Here is a 26,807-nt window from a genome sequence, read left to right on the forward strand (position 1 = left end):
CCAAGAAGAAAAAGGTTTTGTAGAACCGATTGATGTCTGGGTAGTCGAGCCGTGACTTGCTTGCAGCTAATGAAATTAAGTGTGGAGCTGTGCAGTCACTGTCCACGTCCACCCGGGAATACTAAGAGAGCAGCGCCCACTGAGAAATGTATGCCAGTGGCTCTGTGTCCTTTATCCACGATGTATGTGTGTGGCAGAAGCTGAGCAAGTGAAATGTGTTCCAGGAGGTATGTGTGTCATCAGACAATTTCACAGAATTCCAATTAAAATTGTGTGTGTGTGTGTGTGTGTGTGTGTGTGTGTGTGTGTGTGTGTGTGTGTGTGTGTGTGTGTGTGTGTGTGTGTGTGTGTGTGTGTGTGTGTGTGTGTGTGTGTGTGTGTGTGTGTGTGTGTGTGTGTGTGTGTGTGTGGCTTGCTCATTGAATGCAAAAATATATTTATTAAGGCCTATAATATAGGCATATATATATATTTTGAATCGTTGCAGAGGTAAAAAATATTTAGAAAACAAGTGGTTTGATTTGAAGCTGGAATGCAGGCCACTGGAACGCTTCTGTCCGATATGGATCAGAGCTTTATTGATCACTGAGGGGAAATGTGTCCTTTAGATTTAACCAAATTAACTATTCTAGCTGCTGGCCTAGATTGGGAATGGACACAGATGTTATCCAGGCTGTCATCTTGGTTAAAATAATTATTTTTATTTTTATGGCATTCATATGATCAACAAGTTGGATTAGATTTGATAATATAACTGTGAGTCACAACCACAGGTTTAGGAGGTGTCTGTGGTCTGCCACTATGCTAAATTAAGATACGATATTGCAAACACAACACAATACTGATTGTCAAATTTGCCAAATTGTGGCCACCCTGGCAGAATGGCAAACATGCTGAGTGTGTAATTATGTTATGTTATGAATGCTTCAACAAAAAAATATGTAGTACAAATTAACCCCAGTCATTGGCTATGTTGAACAGGCCGCTATTTTACAAATGTTGGGCACTGAAACATTTTGTTAGGAGGCCTTATTCTTTATGAAAAATCAATTACACTGAACCTCACTTTCACTCACTTTTCAAATGCATTGGCATGTCCCAGAGCACACTTGAGTTTTGTGTGCAGTGCACTAATGAATACATTCAGCTAAGAACAAAAATGATGATACAGATGACACTCGTACAAGTGTTTTAGTATCAAATCTGATCGTTTCGTGAATGAGCACCTGAACACTTTTTTTTTTACTATTTTTTTTTACTCTATCCTGTATGTGTCATTGTAGTAACTAGCGTAGGTGGAATGTACCTCACCTGAACCTTTGAGAGCAAAAACCTTGGTTTCTCCTCACCACATGTCAACGCACTGCTAAAAAGAGGGAGCAAAAGGGCTAAGTTTAGCAGTAGCAGCACCAACCGTTAGTGGTGCAATGCACCACCTGGCCTCCTCCAGCATACCGGCTCCTCACTGTGGGGGCTCTTTCACAACATAGAGACACAACATCGATCACCGCTGCTAAGCCCACTCCTTTGGCCTGCAATTTCCACATGCCTTATGCTGCAGTCATCAGTTTTGCCCACACTGCTGATTTTAATTTGTCACTGTGGCTTGTTAGTCTTTAATTACTTATTTTGTTGACACTCATTGTTGCCCATGGCGCGAATGTCAAGACACCTGTCTTTGATGGCTGTCATGGACGGGTCGGTGATGAGCAGTGCTGGCTTGTTCCCGACTAACATCATCCATGTCTCTATAAGTGGCGAAGATTCTTCCCAGCAGGCAGGGATACTGTATTTGCATGTTTGATGGTAATTTTATCTTCACTGTATGTATTATGTATGTAAAATGAATTGATGAATTTAAAACATTTTCCATGTATAATCCGTTATTCTACTTTTCAAACTGTTATTTCCACACAGGCTACTATAGTCTATCTATAGCATATCTGCTAGTACTGAATCAATTGTAAGAGTGCTTCTTTTTGCGATTTCGTTATAAAATGTGGAAACGGTCCTTGTTCCACCAAAATTAAAATGGTTGGCTTTTGGCAAAAAAACACTGTAGGCTTTGCCAACATTCAGAGTCGTTCATCCAGCCCAAGGTCGGTGAAGAAGCAGATTCTAACTTGGCTTTGAGTCTGTGTCCTTCCCTTCACCTCTATCTATGCAACTCTGTCACTCCCTCCTAGCCAGCTGTCTCTTCAGGTGAGCTCTTGGCTGCCTGCACCACATTGAGACATTTTCCAGATGATTCAAGGGCAGAGGAGATATTTTTCTTCCTGGTTTTGTCTGAATCTAGGCCTCTTATAAGAAGTTCTAATCAGTGGTTGCCACAGTTTTTGTTTTGTTCCAGTCATGACGATCATATTCTAAGAGGTCATGTGTGCATGTGTGTGCATACTTGGAATTGTGATGCCTGTTCTGTGATATAGTTTGTTTAAGAATGTGTATTACTTTTTCTTCCCTTTCCTTGCCATTACTTGCGAATCATGTATCTCTGATATTAATGCATCCACACCTGCCACTGAGTCTGATCTATTTTGATTGGGTCAATTTGGGTGATTCAAATCAGATTGTGAAACTACAGCCTATTTCTAGGTTTGTTTTTCCTTGATTACGTCGAAGTCTGAGCAAACGATACCATCACTTACATATGGAAAAAACATCTGCTCTTGTCTTCCCAGATTAGTATCACATTGTATAGAGAGAGAGAGAGAGACACACACACACACACGCACTCACACTCACACACACTTAACCACTACAGACATGCTATGCACACACATCTCTTATTTAAGATATATTATGTAACTTCACCCGTTGTCTATCAAGCTGTGTGGACCTTCTATGACTGTACTGTCAAAGAAATCACTCACCTCCCACAATACATAGCTTAATTACAGGCGATTTAAAAAAGACGCTGCCACACTAGTGTCAGAGTTTGTCTAACTAACCACTCAAGCCATATATAGCTAAAATAGCGAATCTAAAATCAGTCACGATCAGACGTATTGTAAGCTTGTAGTTCTGTTATTTATGCTGTTTTTGAAAATTCTCTGACATTTTTAACCTATAATGATATGGCCAAAATAGGGACACTAGGGTGAAAGTTGTTAAGGGGTAGGCAGGCACCAAGATTCAGTTGTTGCCTGGAGCGGCACTCTTGACTTGATGCTAATCCAATAATCCACCTATGTTCTGTCATCTGGGTGGGTGGTTGCATAACAGGACTGGGATAGCCCATCCTACTGTATGTTGCCCTGAATGACCAGAAGGACTGTGGTGGGGTGGTTATTTTTATCCCCAGAGCACATGCTGGGAAGTGAGAGAATCACAGGCCAGTGGTGTGAATGAGAGATGTTTGGCAGCAGGCACATCCTTCTAATCCCCCATAAAAGACCCAGTGAAACACTAAGGGACAACATGTGGCGTTATACTATACGTACATTAAGAGGTTGCGTTAATGCTTCAGGATACTGAAGGGGGCAATCATATTGAAATGTTTTGCTCAATGTTGTGATTGCAATTTTAATTGAATTATACTATACAGTTTGGTATGTTTTGCAATCTGATTTTATTTTCAGCTTGTATAAAGTGTACAAATGTTGTAAAGATGTGTGTATGGGGGAAATTATATGTTAAAGCATACTTGGTAAGTCCAAAAGCAACGATTTTTAGCAACCTCTGCTGGTCACTACCGTCATTGCAGGTCTTTAGTGGATGCCTGCATTACCCAGAATTCCAGTTGTTTTCACCGGAAGGCGGAAGCGTTTCAAAAAGCGTTCTTTTAGTTGTTTTATACTATCTGCGGATCGTTTCTCTTAGCCAGTGGAGCTTTAGTTACCGTGAGCTGTGTCTTCTTTTGCTGTTTTTCCATCTTCAAATCCTATAATCCCATAAAAACTGCGCAAAATTCCTTTTTGTTACTAGCGCGGTAGTTCCGGGCCAAACGGGAAACCGGTGCATTTCCGTTCACGTTTTCTGGCCGGATGACGTCATTTTCGCAAAATATGCGTCGTATAACAGAAAATATGTTTCGAAAAGGCTTTCGGGGGTGAAATTCATGGAATGGGTGTTGTGAAACATTTGCCACTCACAAAAGACCTAAAATCTTTTTTTTTTTTTTTATTACTTTAAATTGTATTAAATGTATTATTTCATAATGGAGCCTCTTGCAATCTAGGAATTGCATTGACCCATATTGTGGTTTAAATTATTTGGATAGCCCCAGTTTGTAGGCGTGAGAACAGCGAAAGTCAGGTGAGACTGAAACGGTGACAGCATAAGGCTTATCCTGTCAAAGTGACCCTGAGAAAGAGACTGGACTGGACCTATCTGGTTGCATGTTGTAAGTTGCACTGGATCAGAGCATTAGGTGTAGTGTACTTGCAAAATCAGGAAGACTCTCTGGCATTGGAAAAAACGTTTGAGCCTTCCACTTGGTTTCCTCTGGCATTGAAACAGACGAGGCAGGGGTAGGGGGGGCACAAGGTTGGGGGGCACATTGCAACTGGGGCATATCCGGCATATCCGGGCTCCGGTTACAAGGCCTCATGACACTGCGGTTTGTTGTTGTTGATGATAGGCAGGCAACTGCCCTCCTGACGTCTCTTCTTCTACAGAATGGTACTTAATTCCTTTTAGTCCTTAATGAACCTGACTCTCAGCTGCAGCCTGTTCTTAGGTTCTGTTGCTCACCTCACACTAAAGCATTATTTCCAACTGCATAGTGGTAAACCTACTGCAACAATAATCATCAAGAGACATTTGACTCCATGTCTATAAATGTAATCAGATTTGGGTTAATGTTTGATTGAATTTGTAGTAAGCCAATATAATGCCATAAACTAAGAGGGCAAAGTTCAAACTCATGTTTTATGATCATTGCATTTATTCCTGGCATGGGATGCATGCCTTGGCCCTTGTATGGAATTGCCCACCCATGATGGACCTGACTATCCAGTACTTCGATGCCCCCCATTCTGCTGCCCACCCTCAGCATGTTTGGAAAGATGATCTGGGAACCGTTGGAAAATGCACACAGCAACTTGAGAGGCTCTGAATAACCGTTGACTACACACACACACACACACACACACACACACACACACACACACACACACACACACACACACACCCCCACACACACACACACACACCCCCCCACACACACACACACACACACACACACACACACAGAGCTTCACAAGAGAGGCCAGTTCTGCGTGGGATAATGTAGATATTAATTAAACTATCAGGATTACATCATGTAAATCTCGGGCTTAAATCGTTGCAATTTCCTTTCCTCCTCCTACAAGATTCAGCGTACAGGGTAGTCCCTTGCCATTAATATGCATTGTGGTTGTGGCCATGTGTCCTCCTTAGAGCGATGTTTTCTTTAGTCTTTTCCTAAGCGAGTGACTCGGCTAGATATAAACCCCTCTTCTTTAGCCAACAACTTTGGGTGTCAGAGCTTGTGCCTTCGTGGTGCCATCCCTGACTGTTCCTACTGTACCATGAGGGCAGTGCCACTATTATTCCTGCCTCTCTATTGTATGTTCTGCATTGTCATTGGGGAGCCGAGTTGTCTCCACCACTCTCTGTCCTTTCCAAACCATTGACTGCTGTCAGAATGGAGCAGTGGGAAGAGGTTGGAGGTGTTTGAGGGGAATACCCCCCTCTCTATTCAGTATCCTGGCCCTTGTCTCTAATCCTCAAAAGTATAAAGTCATTGACACTTCCCTTGGAGAGCCGCCTGAGCCCCAGACCCTCAACATATGTCATTATGAACCTTGTGAAATTGTACACCGACCACCATGGTTCAAATGGGGTGAACTTCTGATGAGGCCAAGCAGCTAAATGGATAACTTCCTGTTGGATGAAAGACGTAGATATAGATGTTTTGTTTCCAGGTGTTGTCTATCCTCTAAATATTGGGCTCTGCCCATATCCTGATCTATATATATACATCTATGTATACAGTACGTATGCCCAATGTAACAAAATTCTCATTTCTGTACCCGACAAAGACCACACGGGTTGAAATGTAAACTTCCAATTAAATCACATTTTGGGAGAATCAAAAACGGTGTGTGGATAATCCATTCTTCTTAATTTTTTTTCCACACAATTTTTTTTCCATACATCAATTGTATTATTTGGTTTAATTGCTTCATGGTACATGGGAACACAAGTTAAAGGGATATTTCACTTTCAAAAAAACTTTTGGTCATTTTATCGTCTATTCAGGCTTTTGTGAGCCCCCCAGACAGTTTATAAGTTGCTAGATTTAGTATTTAGATATTTGATATTCATTTTATCAGACACGCCCCCTTCCTATACAAACCCATTATAACTTCAAACTCCATTTTAACCCGTTAGATTCATCAAAAACACCCGTCCTTGGTTCTGATGACTCACCCTGCCCTCCTAATGCGTGAGGGGGCCGTGTTTTTTTGATTACTTTTTTCATTTATTTTATTAATTTTTTTTTATGTATTTAATTTTTTTCATTTTCCAAAAAAATAAATAAAAATAAATGAAAAAAGTTATCGAAAAAACACGGCCCCCTCGCATATTAGGAGGGCAGTGTGAGTCACCAGAGCCAAGGACGGGTGTTTTTGATGAATCGAATGGGTTAAAAATGGAGTTTGAAGTTACAATGGGTTTGTATAGGAAGGGGGCGTGTCTGATAAAATGAATATCAAATATCTAAATAATGAATCAAGCAACTTAAAAACTGTCTGGGGGGCTCACTAAAGCCTGAGTAGACGATAAAATGAGCAAAAGTTCTTTTGAAAGTGAAATATCCCTTTAATAGACAACTGTACTTACTGCAGCATCAGACATCCTGGTATGCCACACGGCTCAATGCGCATACTGTGGCTTGCATGTTGAATGTGTGCAAGTAGAATGTAAAGGCTCTCTGCTTAACGCTGTCCTTTTGTACTCTAGTATGTAAGTTTGAACTAAACGGAGGGCAATTCTGCCACCAATTGTTAGTTACACCTTGTTTGATTTTGGGGCGATGTAGTCAACAAAGCTGCATCCTATTTTGAACTTGGTTGGTTCGCTCTCTCTTGTTTAGATAGAGCATGTCGCCAAGCCACAGAGTTCCTTCATTACTGGATCCGGGTCAGTACCTCAGCCACTTTCGGTCACACGACTCCTGTTTGGGAAAAAATATAATTCCATTAACGTTTCTTCAAAGAATTTCCAGAAATGTTCACAAAACTAAATAGCAGATTTTCAAGCTCTCAAAATAAGGCTAAAGTTATTAAATCATACTTTTCTTTTAATACGTTTGGGTGCCAGGGGACACACCAAATGTCTCTTTTGGGTCTCAAGGTGAAAACGTTTGGGTACCCCTGGTCTAGAGGTTAGCACCATTAATTTATTTTAATTTTTTTCTGGCCCCACAGTGGTGGAATGAACTTCCCACTGATGTCAGGACAGCAGAGTCACTGCCCATTTTTCGCCGCAGGCTGAAAACCCACCTCTTCAGGAAACACTACCCTTCCTCTTTGCCTGGCCTACTTGTTGTTAACTAGTTGTACGAACGCTTGTTTTATTGTTGTATTGTTTTATTGGATCTTGTTTAGTCGATACACTTATTTGTTTTAGCTCTTGCTCATTTGATTTTGCTATTTTGTCTCATCTGTTTAAGAAAGTAGGTAGCTGATATATTGCACTTTTACCTTAGCGGTATACTCTTGGTTGCTTGTTTTTGCAGAAAATGCGCTTAAGACTTCTGGTGATTAGTAGTTTTCGTTCCCTACCTATGTTGAATGCACTTATTGTAAGTCGCTTTGGATAAAAGCGTCTGCTAAAAGATGTAATGTAATGTTATTGAGAAGCCATTCTCATTCTGTGAAGTGTGAACAGGTTGTACTTGTTTGCACTGAGGCATCATCGTCATCGTCAGCCACTACTTAAAACATAGACGAGTGTGGCATTTTGTCATAATTGTTTGCTCAAACACAGCAAACATCCAATCTGAACATCTACTTTTTTTTGTGTTCAAACACACAAGCTCCTCATGTTTATTCCTGGTTTCATCCCAGGAGCTGTGAATTGGATCTCGGTAGCTGAGATCAGAGCTTTTGCAAGACCATTTTGAGGTCCTGTTTAGTAGCTTGTCCTGTCTACTTTTCCCTTGTAGAGATAAAGACTGAGAGGCATTTCTATGAGATAAGATCAGCCAAGAACTGGGGGAAGATGCATGCTGTTTATGGAGATAGTCTTCTTGTTGAACATGTCAATACAGCTTTCCTGGGCTGGGCATTATAGGAAAAAGGCTAGCCTGTTTGGCAGACCAGCCAGCAAGCCTACATTCAGTTTAACATTCCTTTCTTTTATGCTTGATATTGTAATTAATAATATATGAACAGCAATACTTTAGGGACATGGCATTTTCAGCACAATTCAGTAATTTTAGCACTAGAATAAAACGAGTTGGATCAAAAATAAAACACTACTGTTTGGTTAAGGTTTAATGCAGTTTGAATAAATTAAACCTCTTATGCAATCTGTTACATGATTTGTAGGTCAGGGTTTATTTTAACCTTGTAACACCAAATGGGTGATGTTTATCACTTCAGATTGTCGGATACTGTAAGTGGTAAATTATGTCTACTTTCACATATTTTAGCTTTTACTGTGTTGTCCTATAAAGCAAACTCTACATTTCCCTAAGAAGTTGAAAGAACGCAAATAATAATTTACAAACACTATTTAGACCCAGGAGGACTGGCCCGTGGCAGCCATCTGACACCACAGTACGGGATCCGATCCGTACAGATAAGCCTGTCTCCTCCTGTCACCAGGAGGTCGGACCGTCTTCCGTCTTCACAGGAAATCCCCAGCTCCAATCACAGCTTGGGTTTCCTGCTGCAAAACGGCCACGCAAAGTTCTTACAGGAAACGGTTATCGAAATGTTCACATGTTTACATTTTCGAAACTTTTTTTCCTTTCATAACATTTTAAATGGTGAAACTGGACGATCTACAAGCTCACAATACAACGCGATGTGATTCGTTGTGACTGAGTTTGTAGAGCTGCTATTTTTGTGAAACACTGTTGTACAATAAGTATAGGAAGCAAAGTCTTATGCACACCTGATCGGCTCAGACGGTTGCGTAGGCAGGGATCAAACGTAGAGAAAAAAATGCAATGACCCGCACACCGTCTACACTTGCACAATAGGAACACTTTTATTTAAGCAACGTTCTGGTCACATAGACCTTCTTCAGGCATCTGTGCCTGAAGGTCTATGTGACCGAAACGCTATATGCATATAAAGCTATATGCATATAAAGCTATATGCATTTGTCTTTATGTAATGATGTTTTGGCCCCCTGGCATTCTTCAAGATCAGATATTGTTCTCTTTGTGTTGTTATTGTACTGTTTCTGTTTTAAATCAATTGCAATGTACAGTAAATATACAGTTAACCTAACACAATGTAGGCAATGATAGAATAAAAGGTGTGCTTCTGTGCAAACAAAACAGAATAAAAACCCCTCTTCTGTAGAAACTTCATGAGAAGAGGATTAAGGAACTAGTGGTGTTGGTGTAGTGCGGAGGGTATATACGTACATTTACATTGTTACATGATTGGCCATTGCGCTTACTCACTTCTAATGTTTGCACCAATCAGATATTTCCCCAATTTTTAAATAGGCTACATATTGATTCGGAATATTTGAAACGGTTTCAATAAGGATTTGTCGCAGCTACTGTATGCATTTTTCCTATGACTCTTCTCTCGTCTCCGTCTAGAGGAAAATTGTTTGCACTCGCTCAAATGCTCCCAGTTAAATTTAGAGGTCACACAGATTACATTTGAGGAGACATGCGACCAAAACTGTTGCAATTTCAAGCCCTGCACTCTAATGCACGAATACTCGCTGATACACACACACACACACATGCACACAGTGGTGTGTTCTAGTTTTTTTTGGAGGGAATACTATAATTATTCCCTCCCTCTAGTAGTTAATGTGTGAATTACTTCAAAACTCCATCGGCCAGCGGTCATTATCACCTCAATACAATATTCACACATAAGCCTTCACCTCAGACACTACATTATTACATAAAAAAGGGTACTTGAACTGAAGTTTATATTCTTGCTGCCCCCAGCCCCTCCTCCTGCGTATCCTCCTGCGGTTTTTGGATGGCTACGCTTGGCTACGAAAATGTTCTGCAGGTCACACTACGTATATAGCGTAACACGGTAGAACACACCACTGCATGCACATGCACGCATGCGCACACGCACACGCACATGCACATGCACATGCACATGCACATACCCACACTCGGTCCCACACACTGACCACCATGCCACCTGAGCCATTGCTGGGATGGACGACCCTATGGCAATGAGTGCTCTGCCCCTTGGTTTACCTTTCTAATGAGAGCATTGTTTGAGTTGAATTGAGTCCCGTCTAGAAGAAGCTGTCAAGCAGCAAAATGACTTCCTCATTGCAAGTGTTTGACTTTGAGAAATCTGAAAAATGTTATGGTTCTTTTTTCTGTGGCCTTTTCTTCTTCGTAAACACAGGAGAAGGAGAGGGGATGACATGCAGAAAATGTCATGAGCTGAAATGAACTTGATGACATATGCTTGATGGTGCACAAAAACGCCTTTAGACTGCTGCAAGAAAAAGCCACTCCATGGCATCCAGATGTGTTATTTAAAAGCAAATAGTAGTACAGCTACTGGGAATTTTAAAAGGTTACATACAGCTACTGAGGAAGTAAAAAGCTGAAACATTTGTCTGCTTTGTGGTATATCATGATGTAAAAAATGAATGAATAAATAAAAAGATGGGAGTATTACTTCCTGGCTGAAAATAACAAGTATTTAATAGCTTTTGGGGGGAATCTCATCATAGAGACTTACTCCCTACTAATTCGCATGGGACTAATGTGCATACAGTAAATTATACTAATTGCTGAGATTATCTGTAATGTTTGACATTGTCAAATTTGTAATCATATTTTGCACCTTTTCTACAGGGTATGAGAAGACAGAGGACACAACAGAAAATACTTCCTTATCTGACAGAGAAGATGCCAGACTCATATTCCTCAATCAGCAGCAGTACATCAAGTTCTGCTGCAACCGTGTCAGGTAAGATAAAGTCTCTATGGACTGGTTATTCATTTGAATCTTCCAAACTGATTTGGGGAGGTCAATACCATAATATTGTTTGTAGTGTCAAAGTTAGTTTAACACCTCAAACATGCATAGACGTTTTTTGTGTGTTTTTTACCCCTTTTTCTACCCAATTTAGTCGTTATGCCAATTGAGTCCTCCCCACACACATGTGTGTGTCACTACACAATGTTACTGCTGTTGTATATTGCTGACTCACCTGCTAGTGAGGAGCCCCCACCGAGGAGCCCCCACCGGGGGACGTAGAGCCTTCGTCTACTCCTCCCGTCCAACACTCCCCGCTGACAGGTAGCGCCCCCAGCCTGTAGGATTACATGCAGTGACAATTATCACCCTCCCCGCCTGGCTTCCCTCCCCCGAACACGGGCCAATTTTGTTCGTATAGACGCTCCACAAAGCCGGATGCACCACGGTGGATTCTAACCCACAACCTGGGTAGATTTGTTTTATTTATTGATTATCTGATTTTAACATGGACAATTTAGCATTATTGGGGTAAAATATTGTGTGACCCATGGACACATCGATAGTAAGTTTAATGTATCGTTTTGGAATAGATTATGCGCCAGAGACATGGGACACACTGCTAACAACATCACTGTTGCACAATAACGTATCGTAGAAGAAAATGTCTCATGGGAAATACAAAATAATTAAAATCCCAGCACTTCAAAGAGGAAATACGAGAGAAAAAAAGTTGAGCACCATATATCATTAAAAATAACAAAAACAAAACCAGAAAAAGTGCTCCTCGGAGCACAGGTCTCCGCCGGGGCAGGTAGGCTATTGTGGTCTCCTGGTTGCGCTACAATAGGCCAATGTGAAAACGGTGCCGTGCGTGCGTGCGTGCGTGCGTGCGTACGTGTCTGTGTGTGTGTGTGTGTGTGTGTGTGTTTGTCACAAGTGTGTGTGTGAGTGCGGGCGCAGGCATGCATGCAGAGTAACTTTTAGATGCATGTTATTATGTCAAGAACCACCGGCCTAATGCACTGTAAACTGGTTGGTCCTTGAAATGAAAAAAGCCCAAACCCCTCAAACGTCCTTCCACCCTTTTTAATTCCTCTCCTTGTCATACAGGAATATTTAGGTATTTATATTTAATTAATGTATCTGTATCTGTTTGACTCTTGTGTTTTCTTTGCTATTGTTCCATTAACATTCCGTACACACCTACGCATGGAATCATACCAATGTTTAGAGACCTTATAATCAACATAATTATTGATAGTAGAGCAGATAGTAGGAACAATCGTTCACTTTGTGATACAAGCGTGAAAATTGGCATGTACATTCCTTTAGGTCAACTCTTTGACTTTTTTAATCGAGCCACTCAAAAATCCAAGATGGCGGCCATTTTTCAAGATGGCCGATACCTTAGTGGGCAGTTAAGTGATATGATGGTTTATTTGGTGATACAAGCATGAAAATTGGCATGAGCAGTCTCTGTGGGTCACTTGACAATAGGCCACCCACAGCTACTTGAAATTTCAAGATGGCGGCCATTTTTCAAGATGGCCAACACTTTAGTGGAGCATTTAAGTTATATAATGGTTCATTTGGTGATACAAGCATGAAAATTGGCATGAGCAGTCTCTGTGGGTCACTTGACAATAAGCCACCCACAGCTACTTGAAATGTCAAGATGGCGGCCATTTTTCAAGATGGCCACCACCTTAGTGGACTAGTTAAGCTTAAGAAATCATTTAGTTGGTGATACAAGCATGAAAATTGCCATGAGCCGTCTCAAAAGGTCATTTGACAAGAAACCGCCCACAGCCACTTGAAATTTCAAGATGTCAATCTTTAAATGATACCTTTTCTCATAGAAATGTATTGGGTTCCTCAAAAAGCTCTGTCAAGAGAGGTTGTTTGACTGTGTTTTGTCTGACTCCTCGCCCACGACCTGTCCAGTTTGGTAAGACCTGTCAGGAGTTGCCTCCCACCGGCATAGCTCTCAGGGTTCACTGAGGTAGGCCTAAACAAGCTCCCTTACCACGACAAGGTAACAGTCACAAGGGAGGATATATATATATATATATATATATATATATAGTTTTTTTTAAACTAACAGCCATTACATGTGTCAAATAAATACTAAGGGGTGGGGATACAAAAAATAAGATGAATAAATTAGCACAGTTGTGGTGCTGATAAGCACAGTTGTGGTGCTGAACGGACAGTGCTCCAAAATTATGAGTAATGGCTAATACTGAATGGCAATAGCCACGGAACCATGACAAACGATACTAAGGAACTAAACTGAAAATGTGCTTCACTGTTAGATATGGCAGTGGAAGGCAGTGGAAGCAATGTTACAAAGTAACAACTGAAAATTACACAGTAATAGACTAGATAAAAAGTAAAACATGATGCGTCGATGTGACGAGGGGAAGCCGAGCCATAGGCCTCCACTTGAAAACACAGAGGACAACAGGGAATAACTCTGGCAAAATAAACATGCAAATAGGTTCTAGCAGGGGCAACTACATAGGCATGTGAAACTGAGTCCATATCTGAAGCAGTTACACCTTCCAGTACATGCCTTGGAGCACTCACATTTGGTCAACTCCCAACAACTCTCCGCAATAGGTGGAAGTGGAGTCCAGAAGACTTTCCACTTCTCGTCCTGTTCCACCCATCCCCAGTCAGATGGGCTCGGCATTTGTGGATGTCGCTTCAATGCCTGTCCCCACACGTATCCAGCCTCATAAGAAGCATGTTTGGCATGCTCTTTGAGTGCTGCTTGAGTTGATGGGATCAAGTCATATTGTCTTTGCTTTCTGGCAAAGAGATCAAGCCTGGCCTCGTTCACAGTTGTGACATCGCTGGACCGGTCATACATTAGATCTTCTTGGCCTCTTGACATGGATATCTTTGGTATCTTCAGTGTCTTCAGCAGATGTAGATGCTCTCTTTTGGGCCCTTTCCAGCTCTGTGTTGTTGAACCTAAGTTTACAGCTTGAATTATATTTTGCTCTGTTTCTTGTCGATGTGCTTTCTATGCCATCACCTTCATCTAGTCGGGTTGGACTAAGTAAGATAGGCAGAGCATTGATCTTATGAAATAATGGAACATTTCTTGCAATGGTATCATAACCAGTACGATCGTGCTCTCTGTTGAATAAACTCGGCTGAATGAGTTTTTCCTTGGTGACCTGCTGACAAATTAAACATCTGTCCCAGTTAGTTTTCACAACTGTTATGATGGCTTCTGCCATGTCTGCAGCATAGGCAGAGGCCGAGGGTTTATCCTTTTACCACCTTTTACCAAGCACTTTGATGTATGGGATACAACTAAGTTCGTGCCTTAACTCTACACTTAGTTCGATCGTTCATCCAATGCCATTTAAATCCTGAGCGATCTGTACACCATCCGGTTAACTAAAACCCCATTAACCTTGGCTCGGCTCTCCCGTGCTGGCACAACCTGTCAATTCAGGTGCGGCTATCTAACTGTTTTGGGGTAAATTAGACAGCATTTGGGATACCAACTTTCAATTAGCTGACATTGAACCCCACTCTGAGTTTAACAGCAGTGATATATCACCAGTGTGCCCTGGTAGTGCAGATATTCACTCTTATCTAATCTATCTATGATCAACAAATCAACACAACTATATTGTGATGTGTTAAAAGTTGTTCTTTAGAATAATAATAATAATCGTATAATCGTCCTTAATGAAAAAAAAACATACATTTCTATGAGAAAATGTATCTTTTGAGGATCCAGGGGGCGGCCATCTTGAAAATAGAAATGTAAAGTGGCTGGGAGTGTTTTCTTGTCAAGCAACCCTTAGAGACTGCTCATGCCAATGTTCATGCTTGTATCACCAAATAAACCATTATATAACTTAATTGCTCCACTAAAGTGTTGGCCATCTGGAAAAATGGCCGCCATCTTGAAATTTCAAGTAGCTGTGGGTGGCCTATTGTCAAGTGACCCACAGAGACTGCTCATGCCAATGTTCATGCTTGTATCACCAAATAAACCATTATATAACTTAATTGCTCCACTAAAGTGTTGGCCATCTTGAAAAATGGCCGCCATCTTTGATTTTCAAGTGGCTCGATTAAAAAAATCGATAAATGACCTCTAAAGATGATCTGTACCAAGTTTCACGCTTGTATCACCAAGTGAACGATTCTCCCAAAATATTGCTTTTAGCCGCTGCACTATGAAGCTTATTGCCAAACAGAAACCTACACAACTTGATCTCAGTCTTGTCCTCATGTAACCCTGTGTCCTCTGCAAAGCCAACAGTCTGTATACTAATAACCATAAAACATTATAATAACAACTCACCCACCATTGTAACTGTTATGCTAGGATGGACAATCCAACTACAGCAAGTACACAATCAAGAGAGCACGCACGCACGCACGCACGCACGCACGCACGCACGCACGCACGCACGCAAGCACGCACTGAAACAAGTCATTATGATTTCATAAAGCTGTGTTGAGCAGGCCCTCAGACATCATGCAGACATCATGAGGGACGGGACAACCCCCCCCACCCACGGGATGGAATATGAAAAATCAAATACATCCGTCTTGATCACATGACTATAGAGATCCTGTGTACCGATTTGCGTGAAATTTGGATAAAATGGTAAGGAGTAGTATAAAATAATGTGTTTTACATAAGTCGGCCTCCTGGTGGCGCTATAAAAGGCAGATGTGAAAAATGCAGGGCAAAGGTTTTTTCTTGACCTCTCGGTCTGTTATAGCGCCACCATGAGGCTGATTTGAAAATTTTCAAATGAAATTTCGTCCTCGGTCTAATGGGAATGTGCGTGCAAAATTTCACGGAAATTGCATGCTGTGTTCATGCTTTGAGGCATTTTGTTCAAAACGGAGCACTCCTGCAAACTTTGGAAGCCATTTTTAGCCAATCAGAATGGAATATGAAAAATATGAAAAACCCGTTTCGTTTAATGACTATAGAGATACTGTATACCGATTCGCGTGACGTTTGGACAAAATCTATAGGAGTACTGTCAAAATTTCTTTTTGCAAAAAGCGGCCTCCTGGTGGCGCTATAACAGGCCCATGTGAAAATTTGGGGCAGAGGTTCTGAATTGGCATCCAGGGAGTGTGTGTGCACAGTTTCACTGCGATCAAGCCAACGGAACCAGAGATTAGCTGGTCACGGACGGACAGACAGACAGACGGACGGATGGACAGGGTGCAAAACATACTCTCTTGCCATGCCTTACGGCCTGGCGGAGACAATAAAACCGCTGTAAGAATCCCGAGCAGCTTCTCAAAATCTTACTTTCACATGTACATAGACAGTTGGAACAGACAAGTTTTTTGTGTTCCTTCTGCTTTTTTGCACATTTTGACTGCTGCTAAAAGACATTTTACCTAAGAAGTTTATCATACTGCCTTTCTACCTGTACTTTATTTTCATATCATCCAGTATAATTACTTATTATTTGTATTATTATTATGTTATATATTGTTGTACACATTCTCCACCAACATTTCGTTTCTTTTACCTACTATATGAGTAAGTGACCAATAAATCCCTATTGATTCTTGGTGAATGAAGATGGAGAACATGGCGGTTTGAGAACTGTATGCACTGTATGGCTTGATAGACATGTAACATGCAGCTGGTGACTGCAAAGGCACCTGATCTCGAAAGCCACAAAAATAGGTTGCATACCAGACAGTCACACAAGGGGGACCCTAAAAATCGGCCTCCCAACAAGCTTAACTTCACTGTACAATATTGCCTGTTTAAGTGGCACTACTTACATGCTACAATCACTAAAAAGCGGCATTACAGATTTCAATGTTACATTATTCTCTGGAGGAGGTTGGCATTTGTAAAGTTTGCTGCTATTTTTGAACCTGGCAACGCTGTAGCCCATGGGCGAGGGGTGTTTTCCACATTGACCCGCTGCATTACTGGCCTTTTCCCCTTCAACCCTGCATAAGCCCCCGGAGACACAAACAAACCAGCTGAATTGAGTCATACTTAAGCTGTGGAGCCGCCACACAAATGTCAACCTATTTTGGCAGTGGCCTCCCCCACAACGAGGCAGGTTGGCCTGGAGGTACTGTAGAGAAGGGCTGACTAATAAATGGGTTCCTGCCTTAAACCTCTGAGCCCACAGGACGGTGCCATCAGTTGGTGACTGAAGCATGGCAGTCTGCCATGGCAATGGGTCCTAGTCCATCCAATTGTACCGGGCTGCCCTTGAGCAACAAACTGGAACCCCAAACTACTCCCGGAGGCAGTGCACTATATAGGCAACCCATTGCCTATATAGTGGGGGTTGCCTATATTTACTATACTTCAACTCCTCTATAGGAAGTTATATTACTACTAGTATGTTGACATACTTTCCCACAGCTGAGACGATGGCACCCTTGGCCATTTGAGGTTTTTGCAGTAGAGCAGGGGTTCCCAATCCCAAACATTCATATCAACGACCTTTAAATAGATAGGCTTTTGGCCAACACCATTCAATATGCTGTAACTGTGTTGCTTTGCCATCATCTAATTCTAAGGAATGACATATTAGTGAAAATGTTGTTGAAAACCTGTGGTCTCCACATGGTGCCCACTTTGGGCCCCACTGCAGTAGAGGACCCCAGCGTTGGCTGAGTACAGATATACCATGCCAGGCCAATATAGTTGTAGCATACAGTTTACTGTAGTTGTAGCACTAAAAAAAGGTCACGGCAAGGGTGGTGTGTCGAGGGATATATTTGCGTCGTTAGGTAAATGAAGCACGTGAACTCGGCCTTGTCATGGTTCTAAAGCTTAGAAAAGGGATTTTCATGTCCCATGCATGGGGCCTGCAGGCTGAGACGACCAGGATTGACGTCACTAGAATCAGATTCAGCTTTATTTGTCACATCACAGGTTTACAGTTGTAAAAATGGGTGAAATAAAATAAGAATTGCACGCGTTGTAGTATTCCGTGAAAAGAGAGGATAGAGGTAGGGTTCCGAGTGGTTCCAAGATTTTTTTCAAATTATGGTAGACCCGGTGAAATTGGTTCCGAGATCCGAGTGAACCCAACGTTGTTTTTTAAAAAGACTCCCTTACAGGTCCATGTGGCTCAATGTGTACGATCTCAGAGTTTAAATAAGGATTTGAGGATTTTACTGTGTAGATTGAGGACCCAGATATACTGTATATAAAAATAAACTCAATCAAATGGAGGGGGGGCCTAATGCATACCGAACTGGGGTCCTTGAAATTAAAAGGATTGTGAATCACTGCTCTAATACCTTTTATTAGACTTTGTTTTGGTCGTGTAGCAGCTGGATTTGTAGCTGCAGCTGATGTACTCACTGGGAAGCCCTCACTGTTTGACTGTGCTTTTTCTTTTGAGGTAGTTAAAAAGGTTCATTGAGTTGCCATCTGATGTGTGATGGCAACTCAATGAACCTTAACCTTACAATTAATAGTGATTATACACATGCAAGATGCACACCTCATCTAAATAGTTTCCTGTTTTCACATTTTTTGTGGTGGTTATTGTGGGGACCCCCCTCCCCCACCCACCCAATCTAACACCTACTGTGTAAGTAGGTCAAAGCAAATGAAGTAATTCTAAATATTGTTCACAAGGCATCTAGGCTACAGTAGTAACTTAAGATATCACACTTTCACTTCCTCTATCAAGCTAAGTAAACTAGGAACCCACAAGTGTTACTGCGGCTCTAGATCAGCATCGGTGTAGTGTTTCAAGTGTTTGTACAGTACTGTGGTCCATTGGTCCGACGGCCCATTATTCCGAAGTCCCAATAGCTTGAAAAATGTTTGGTTAGGGACGGGTTGGACCAATTGTGCTTCGGAAAAATGGCATGGCACCCCTTTTGGGTCAACCACTGCACTTGGAACAGTACTTTACTGTATATGGAATGGCTGCTTGAAAGAATGGGCTCACATTTTATTTGACGATTTCATGATGAGAGAACGGAGGAGGGCTGAAAACACATTGTCTGTCATGATGAAATATATTACTGTAAATGTATTGTGTAATAAAATAGCATAAAATCCCATTCTTTAAAACTGAAAAGTGCTACGTGTTTCAATTCTTCATCGCGTGCACTGAAGATGATTGCCTGAGTGGAATGTTAGTTTAAAAAAAATTAAAACCCTTATAATAAAACCCCTCATCCTTCATTTTTAATAGTGCGTGCATGGGCGTCCAACTACTTACTATGCCAGTATCAATTGCAACCCACTGTGCACACCCAAAAAGACTGAGCTTGGACATCGAATAAGGCGTGCTGAGTTTCACTCTTCTCAAATGCTCCACTCTCATTGTCACACTAGTCAACAGCCATTACGGGCAGCATTATAGTAAAGGCACTCGCAAAATACTATGGGCTGCAGTGACCTTGTTTCTCTCTTGTGTCTGAGGGATGCTGTTGATTCAGCTGTGCTGGTAGTCAGAGCACATCTGATCATAATGTAAATGTGGATGACAGCGAGATGCGCACAACTTGTCCCATGGCAAACAAGAGTCGCGGAGCAAGCCACAGTATTGTCTTTTGCGTGTCCTTCAAATGCTGATGTTGCATTTACCTATGTGGTAGACAAAGGATACACTGACACTGGCACTGGCAAGCACACACGCACGCACACACACACAGCAAAACCCTGGGTGTTAATTTAACTAACAGAGTTTACTAATTAAACCCTATATACATCATTGACCAATATGACCTAGGGATCTATACTTATTTTTCCCCCCTCTATGCTAAATCTCTTCCCTGAAAATAGCCGATCTACCAGACTAGGGACCCTACGGTTACAGTTGGTTCAATTAGGCTAACACTGGATATTACTGTGCACAAACGGAGACGCACCAGCCATGTTAATGACTGGTTTAGCGGGTTTCTCATCTTTAGGGAAGTTCCTTTTGTCATTGTGTGTGCATACAATAGGAGTTTGCTAATGGTGAAGTAAATATTTTATGATGTAATCATTCATGCCAGGTCAGCTAATGTTGGCCCTCTCATTGCAGTCCATAAAATCTCCAAATCAAATTTTGTAATTTTATCTCAAGACGATCGATCTATGGAGGAACATAAAACATTTCATGACACCAGGATACCAGGAACCAGCCTTGACCTTTCCAAACAAATTACTTAATCAAAGAAGGCCATGTTGGATTACTGAATAGTGGAGCACTATCTAGCGTTGCCTCTCTTAACCTATGATTCTGTGTTTTGAAGGTTATTCCTTTGTGTCTTTCACAAACTCTCAATACTTGGTGAATGGCTGCTCAATGCTTTTAAAAAAAAAAATAATATGCCTCATATCTATCAGGGGCCAGGGCTGCACATCCACTTGGTATATTTGTCAGCCAATCATGATGTTGGCAACCTTTCACTGTTGTTGTAATTTTTCTACTTGTTTGTGCTTCTGATCACATCCCGGTCCGTGCCTCGCCAGCTGAGTGAGCACTATAGGACTGAGCAGGCCCTGGTGATCAGAAACATTAGTGTTTGTGTTTGTAACTGGTGTGTTTGTAACTGGCCTCCTTCTAAACAAGGTATGCTGTTTTTTTGTGGAATTCCTGGCTTCAATATTAAACTTGCCCTGGGAGAAAACTTTTCATCTTATTAAATTCTCCACAGTATCACCTATGTTCCCCTAACATTAATTTAAAAAAGCATTTTAAGCACAGAAAAAATAATAATAATAATAATGATTCAACTCAAGTGATATTGCAGCCTCAATACCAAATGGTGGTTCTGTGAATGCTGTGCAGCTCTTGCGTGCATGGACACGAAGGGCAAAACAAAGAGAACATTCACTATGACGTGAGGTCATGTACTTATTCTGCCGCGGCGTTGCGGATAGGAGGAATTAAAAGCTTCCATTCCAACCGCTCCATGGCTGTAACCTGAGCGGGGCTGAAAGCCGAACAGAGGGAGGAAGTGCTCTCTTCGTGTCGTCTCAGTCCTCAGGCGACCGAGCAGGAACTGAAAGGCGATGAGGACTCATAATCAACCATTAAAAGGAGCATGAAAGCTTCTCTGTGTCTGCCTGGCCCCCGCGTAGATTGAGAAAGTACTACGGTTGAAGGATAACGGAAGATTAAGACATGACATGCTTTTCCAAGCTACCCCATGAGGTACAGAGGGGAGGATGGAGCGAGGGAGGAAGATAAAGCGATAAGGAGAGAGGCAAGGGATGATCTGGAAGATGAGTTGAGATGTTATTGGAGGGGGAAAAGGCATCAGGATAGAGATACATAGATTTAGGCTAGACCTCTTATCAGTGTTACATCCTTAGTGACAGTACTAGTCCTGTACAGTGCAAAAGGTAGCATATGACACTAAAGCCTGAGTTATGGTTTGCGATAAAAAACTATCGTATAAGAAAATGTTATTTCTATTGAGCGACACATTGTACGACACCTACAAATTATTATTACACAGCATTAAAATGCTTTCATTAATCATATTGCTATCTTATAGTGTCTCGCCACATGAAGATCAATGTGTAAACACATTATAGACACACTGAAATGTGGATTGAAATCATTTTGAAACCACCCCTGGATGTGGTTTCAGTAATCTGAATCAAATCTGTGTATTATGAGTCTTCGGTTTATTTAACACTTTTATCCCATTTAGACCTGAGTCCGATTCTAAAAACACCTATGTTTTCTGAAAAACTTCAAATTTGTATATAGCAACAACTACACACAGACGTGTTCCCCTTGAAAGGTATAACAACGTATGTATAAGTGTTCCAGGTCTAAATGGGTTTTAGAATCGGCTTCAGGTCTAAATGAACAAAGCACACATAACCAAAATGCGGGGCAGTTGCAGGACAGAAAATGTATCAGAAAATGATAAAGTCTGCTCTTCCTAAAACAACTGGTCTTGATTAGGTTTTGGCGTACATGCCTGTTCTAGTTCATTTGTCTTTATCTTGCATACAATATGTACAGCATCAATAATCGTCCAAACAGGCAACGGTTGCACTAAAGTAGTGGAGAGGAGAGACTGGCTTGCAGTCACTGAGGAGATGGTGCTGATGAGAGGATCACTGTGTATGGAAGGGTGGGCTAAAATACACTGGGAAAGGAGTTCTTAGAGACGCACTCCACACAAAACCATGTTTTTTGAGTTTTTAACATGTTTTGGAAGCTTATCCATGAAAACCATTAGCTGAGAGAGAGATGAAGCAGGGACTCCCACTGCCTATTGTATACTATTGTGTTGCAGATTAAACTTTTTCATAGATTTCATAGATTTGTGTAGCGTTGTGTTCATTCATGTCCATGTGTATTTTCAAACAGTTAACCTCTTGAACCCTCAATTATAAGAAAACTTGTACTTGGTCTGCTTTTTCCCCCCCTACACCAAACCTCTTTGCCGATCTACAAAACAGGCGGTGTGAGCTTGTACATCTGCTATTTTCAGCTAATGTGCCCCTCATAAGGGATGCTAGGGTTCAAGTGGTTAATGTAAAAAGAAAAAATTGTTCCTATCACACAAAGATGTGATGCCCCCCCTGTAGTAACTCTGAGGATCCTTTAGGGGTCACGGACCCCCTGTTGAAGACCCCTGCTCTAAAGCATTAATATGGATTTTTACCTCCAAACTGGCCTTAAGACTCTGTGAAAGCTGATGTGACAGTCACATACATTATGCAGAAAAATCAGGTGATGCGCAATGTCATCCATCGCAGATGACGTTGGAGTGTGACACGTCAATCAAATCCTCTTCGAATGCATGCATAAACACATGCTCTGCATAATGCATGGCTGTACTCAGCCTCTGATTGGACAACAGACCCACATGACAGGAAGTCAATAGAACAGACTGGTGCTGGAACAGACCTAAAATGTTAAATCTACAAAACGGCAACGCATCGCTGATGCGACACGTTGTGTTTGTAGATCGGCTTTTTATAAAGCGAGCTGAGTTTTCCTTGCATGTTGATTCCAGGGGTGTGGCCTATTAGCATATTCATGAGGGTTTATGGCATTATTGATTGATCTTGGAATTGTTAATGAGGGCAAAGACAGAGCCAAGTTCAAGGTACTATAAACCCCCAGAGCAAAGAGATTCTACTGTTGCGCTTCAGCCTTAAACGGCCAGTCCGGTGCGTCACAGGGGTAGGGACAATAGATGCAGAAGAGATGAACGCTGGAGCAACACGGACAATTTAAGCCTTTTATTGTTTCAGTGCAAGTAAAAGTTGACTAATGTTTCGGTCTTTCGACCTTCCTCAGAGTCATGATTTTATGCTTAGACGAGGCCCTTAATTCACACTTAACATTAACATGTGTCTTCAGCTATCAGATTGCAGATCTAATTGTGTTTAACCATATTGTAAATAATGCCTCCAGTTTAATTTCACTCAATGAAAAATGCACATCAAAACTACATTTTACATAATTATCAAGTCCTCAGTCCGTTGTAGTAGTAAGTAGTGACCTCCCTTTTCAATCATATCGATTTCATAGGAGAACCTATTCATGGCAAAAGAACAGTACCAGTTCCAGTCTTTGTATTTGAAAGAAAACCCACTCCTTAAATGGATTTGAATGAAAAACTCTGTTGACTCTGGCCCTCCAAGTGAAGATGGATAGATGACAGATGTATGTGACCACACACATAAGATGACAGATATGCGCAAAGCTACACAGACACACACACACACACACACACACACACACACACACACACACACACACACACACACACACACACACACACACACACACACACACACACACACACGGACGGACTACTGTGGTTGTGATTGTGCAATGATAATAATAATAATACAAATAATAACAATAAATAATAATTTCGGACCCTCTCCTTAGAGTATTTTTTGTGAATGTACATTTGCACATACATCCCATTTGTCCTCTGCATTTACCCATCCAAATATTAGGAGCTGCACATGTGCATTGTACAGCATGCCTGCTGTGTGCATGGGCAAGCCTAGCAATGTCAGTGGCATGGCATAGATCATGCCATATATCTGCTCCCAAAGTGGCTGTTTGGCTGGCCCTTCAACACTGCTGTAAATCAGATTGCTGGAGGTCCACACACACACACACACACACACACACACACACACACACACACACACACAGGTTCCTGGCACCCATAGCTCATTTCTGCCAGGGGCAATCTCCATCCGCCTTGCCAGCTCTGATGTGGCTCCTAATTATTCTTTATGGTCATTTAGTCTGCTGGCCCCACTGTTCGTCAATGGCAGAATACACACACGCGCGCACACACATACACACACACACACACACGTTGGTAATAATACGTTTCCAATGCATTCATTATATTAGTTCCCTAACCAGCTTATCTAATCTCATACTTACGTCATCTTCTCTTTGGAAGACTTTACTCTGCTTTCTCTTCCTCTATTGAAGTATACAGAAACTATACAAGTACAAGAACAAACACACAGCCTTCTCATCTCAAATTCCTTCCTCAGGGAAGGAAACAGCCTCTCAGAAGGGGAGGGCTGCTGACATTGATCAAAGTGTATTTGGACGGCTTTGGTAAACATACTACATACAGAGGATTACCATGGCCTAAATAAGGAGCTACTGTACGTAGTAGATGGATACACATGGGTCTTCTGCGTATTTGCAGGATGCTCTGGTAACTGAATTAGCCTCAATAGTACTCTCTTTAATTTAAGTAATCTCTCTTTTCTTTCTTTTGCAAGTTAAACATTGTTTTAAGAGATTAATTCAAATGATTCCGTTGTCTGGGGAAACGGTTCATCTTGTAGAAGAAGGCTTGCTAACATTATGATTGGCTGGGAAAACAGTTCATCTTGTAGAGGGCTTGCTAACATCATGATTGGCTGACAAAAATACAAAGTGGATGTGCAGATCAGTTTCACTGGCTGTTGAATATTTCATTTGTATGGGAAAGGACAAGAGGGAGAGTGTGCACCTTGTTTGAAATATTAATGATGTTGGAGAGGTTTTAGGCACTCCTAAAACATGGAAAGGCAGCCTTATTTGTATCGCAAATGTAATACACGGCCAAAGTGCTTCGCAGAATAATACAAATATGGTCAAATATTTACAATTAAATAGTCCAGACCAAAAAAAGAATTGTAAACATATTATTATCTCTCTATATCTTATGTCTCTCATTTAACACATTTGTTGTTTTCTCTTTCTCATCCCCCCATCACTGCCCTGCTGTGACCTCCAGCACTGCAAAGTACAACTTCCTCACCTTCCTTCCCCGGTTCCTCTACTCACAGTTCAGAAGGGCAGCTAACTCCTTCTTTCTTTTCATTGCACTCCTGCAGGTAAGAATCTCTGTGTGTGTGTGTGTGTGTGGCATTGTTTTGGGGTTGTGTGTGAATATGAAATGGCCCACGGCAATCGGGAATGGATCAAGGATGCTAATTGTTACTTCCTTGTGTGATTTATACTCTGTCGTATCACCATACGTATCACCATGTTCGGATTTCACTGGCCCTTACTCGCTTTGTAAGTCCTTTGTGAAGATGTAAGGACCTGGCACCACATCCTAAATTGATATGATTATATTTGTAATTAAATTGTATTTTGCTGTTGTTAGTCTGGCCTCGTCATCAAATTGTCGTCAACAAACATGTCGCGGAGCTCGAGCTGCGCTGCTCACGCAGTCTCTGTGGCTGCTCTAACCTGTTAACATGCGCCAATTAAATTGTATGAGTTGCAGCCTTAGACTATGAAGTCAAACATTTTATTATATAGAGAGGTTGTATAATTATGCATTATATGAGAATATAATACACTTTTAAGTAAATCAAACCTCTGATACACTTTGATTAAATACATTGGCACAGCATAATGTTATAATTATACACTGATGCAATTGTTGCTGTTGTTCATGCTAGTGGAAACAGCAGCTCTTGATTATAATGATTACATGTTACAACGATTCATTTACTTTATCTGTAGACCAGGCTTTTATTTGAGTAGGATCATGGAAGTTGCCTGCTTCCACACAGCGTAGTATGGGTATGTGGTGTGTTTTTCTCAAGTAGGCATGTCAAACAAGGTTTTTTCTGTGTTTTTGTGAAATTACAGATAATTATACACTGTTGCAATTGTTTCTTTTTTTTTGCCTGTGTACCATAGTTTTCTTTAAAATACAATAAGTTAAGCCTCTATCATTTAATATTTCCCATCTGGCAACACTGGGAGGGGTTAATGAGGAGAAAAACATATATGGTATCGTTGCGTTGGAGGCGCAGGTCTCGTCACAGTGAGTGACGTCACAAAAAGTGAAGAAAACAAAATTAAATATGGATTTTGCCACTCAAATCAAACGGTATTTAATATGAAAACCCTGTTGGACACTCATTGTCACATGACTCACAAGATAATTTGTGCCTAATTTGGCGAAGAAGAAATGTTTCTGCAAAAGTCGCTTTTGGCCCTGATTGTGTAGAGGACCTTCAATATGTGATTCAAAATAAATATACAATCGATCGGACGGACAGACGCTGCATTCATGTTTTTTTTTTGCATTATTTGTAAAATTGGCCTTTGTTTTGGAAACTACATGGAGTCATGACTCATGATACGTCTTTACACATGACTCCAGAGATGAGATGTGTATTAATTAGTACGGCACGCA

At 41.3% G+C, this 26,807-nt stretch overlaps 1 protein-coding gene across 3 annotated transcripts in view; it reads left to right on the forward strand.

The window, feature by feature from the left end:
• atp8a1 (ATPase phospholipid transporting 8A1) overlaps positions 1-26,807 on the forward strand; it is a 168,929-nt gene that overhangs the window by 12,398 nt on the left and 129,724 nt on the right. For all 3 annotated transcript variants that reach the window (XM_080415274.1, XM_080415273.1, XM_080415275.1), the window contains exons 2-3: positions 11,024-11,138; positions 25,386-25,485. In XM_080415274.1, the coding sequence (XP_080271400.1) occupies positions 11,024-11,138; positions 25,386-25,485 (215 nt within the window). The remainder of the gene's footprint in view (positions 1-11,023; positions 11,139-25,385; positions 25,486-26,807) is intronic.

The sequence above is a fragment of the Gymnoscopelus braueri genome (genome assembly GCF_963280865.1).
Source record: "Gymnoscopelus braueri genome assembly, chromosome: 20".
Taxonomy (NCBI): Eukaryota; Metazoa; Chordata; class Actinopteri; order Myctophiformes; family Myctophidae; genus Gymnoscopelus; species Gymnoscopelus braueri.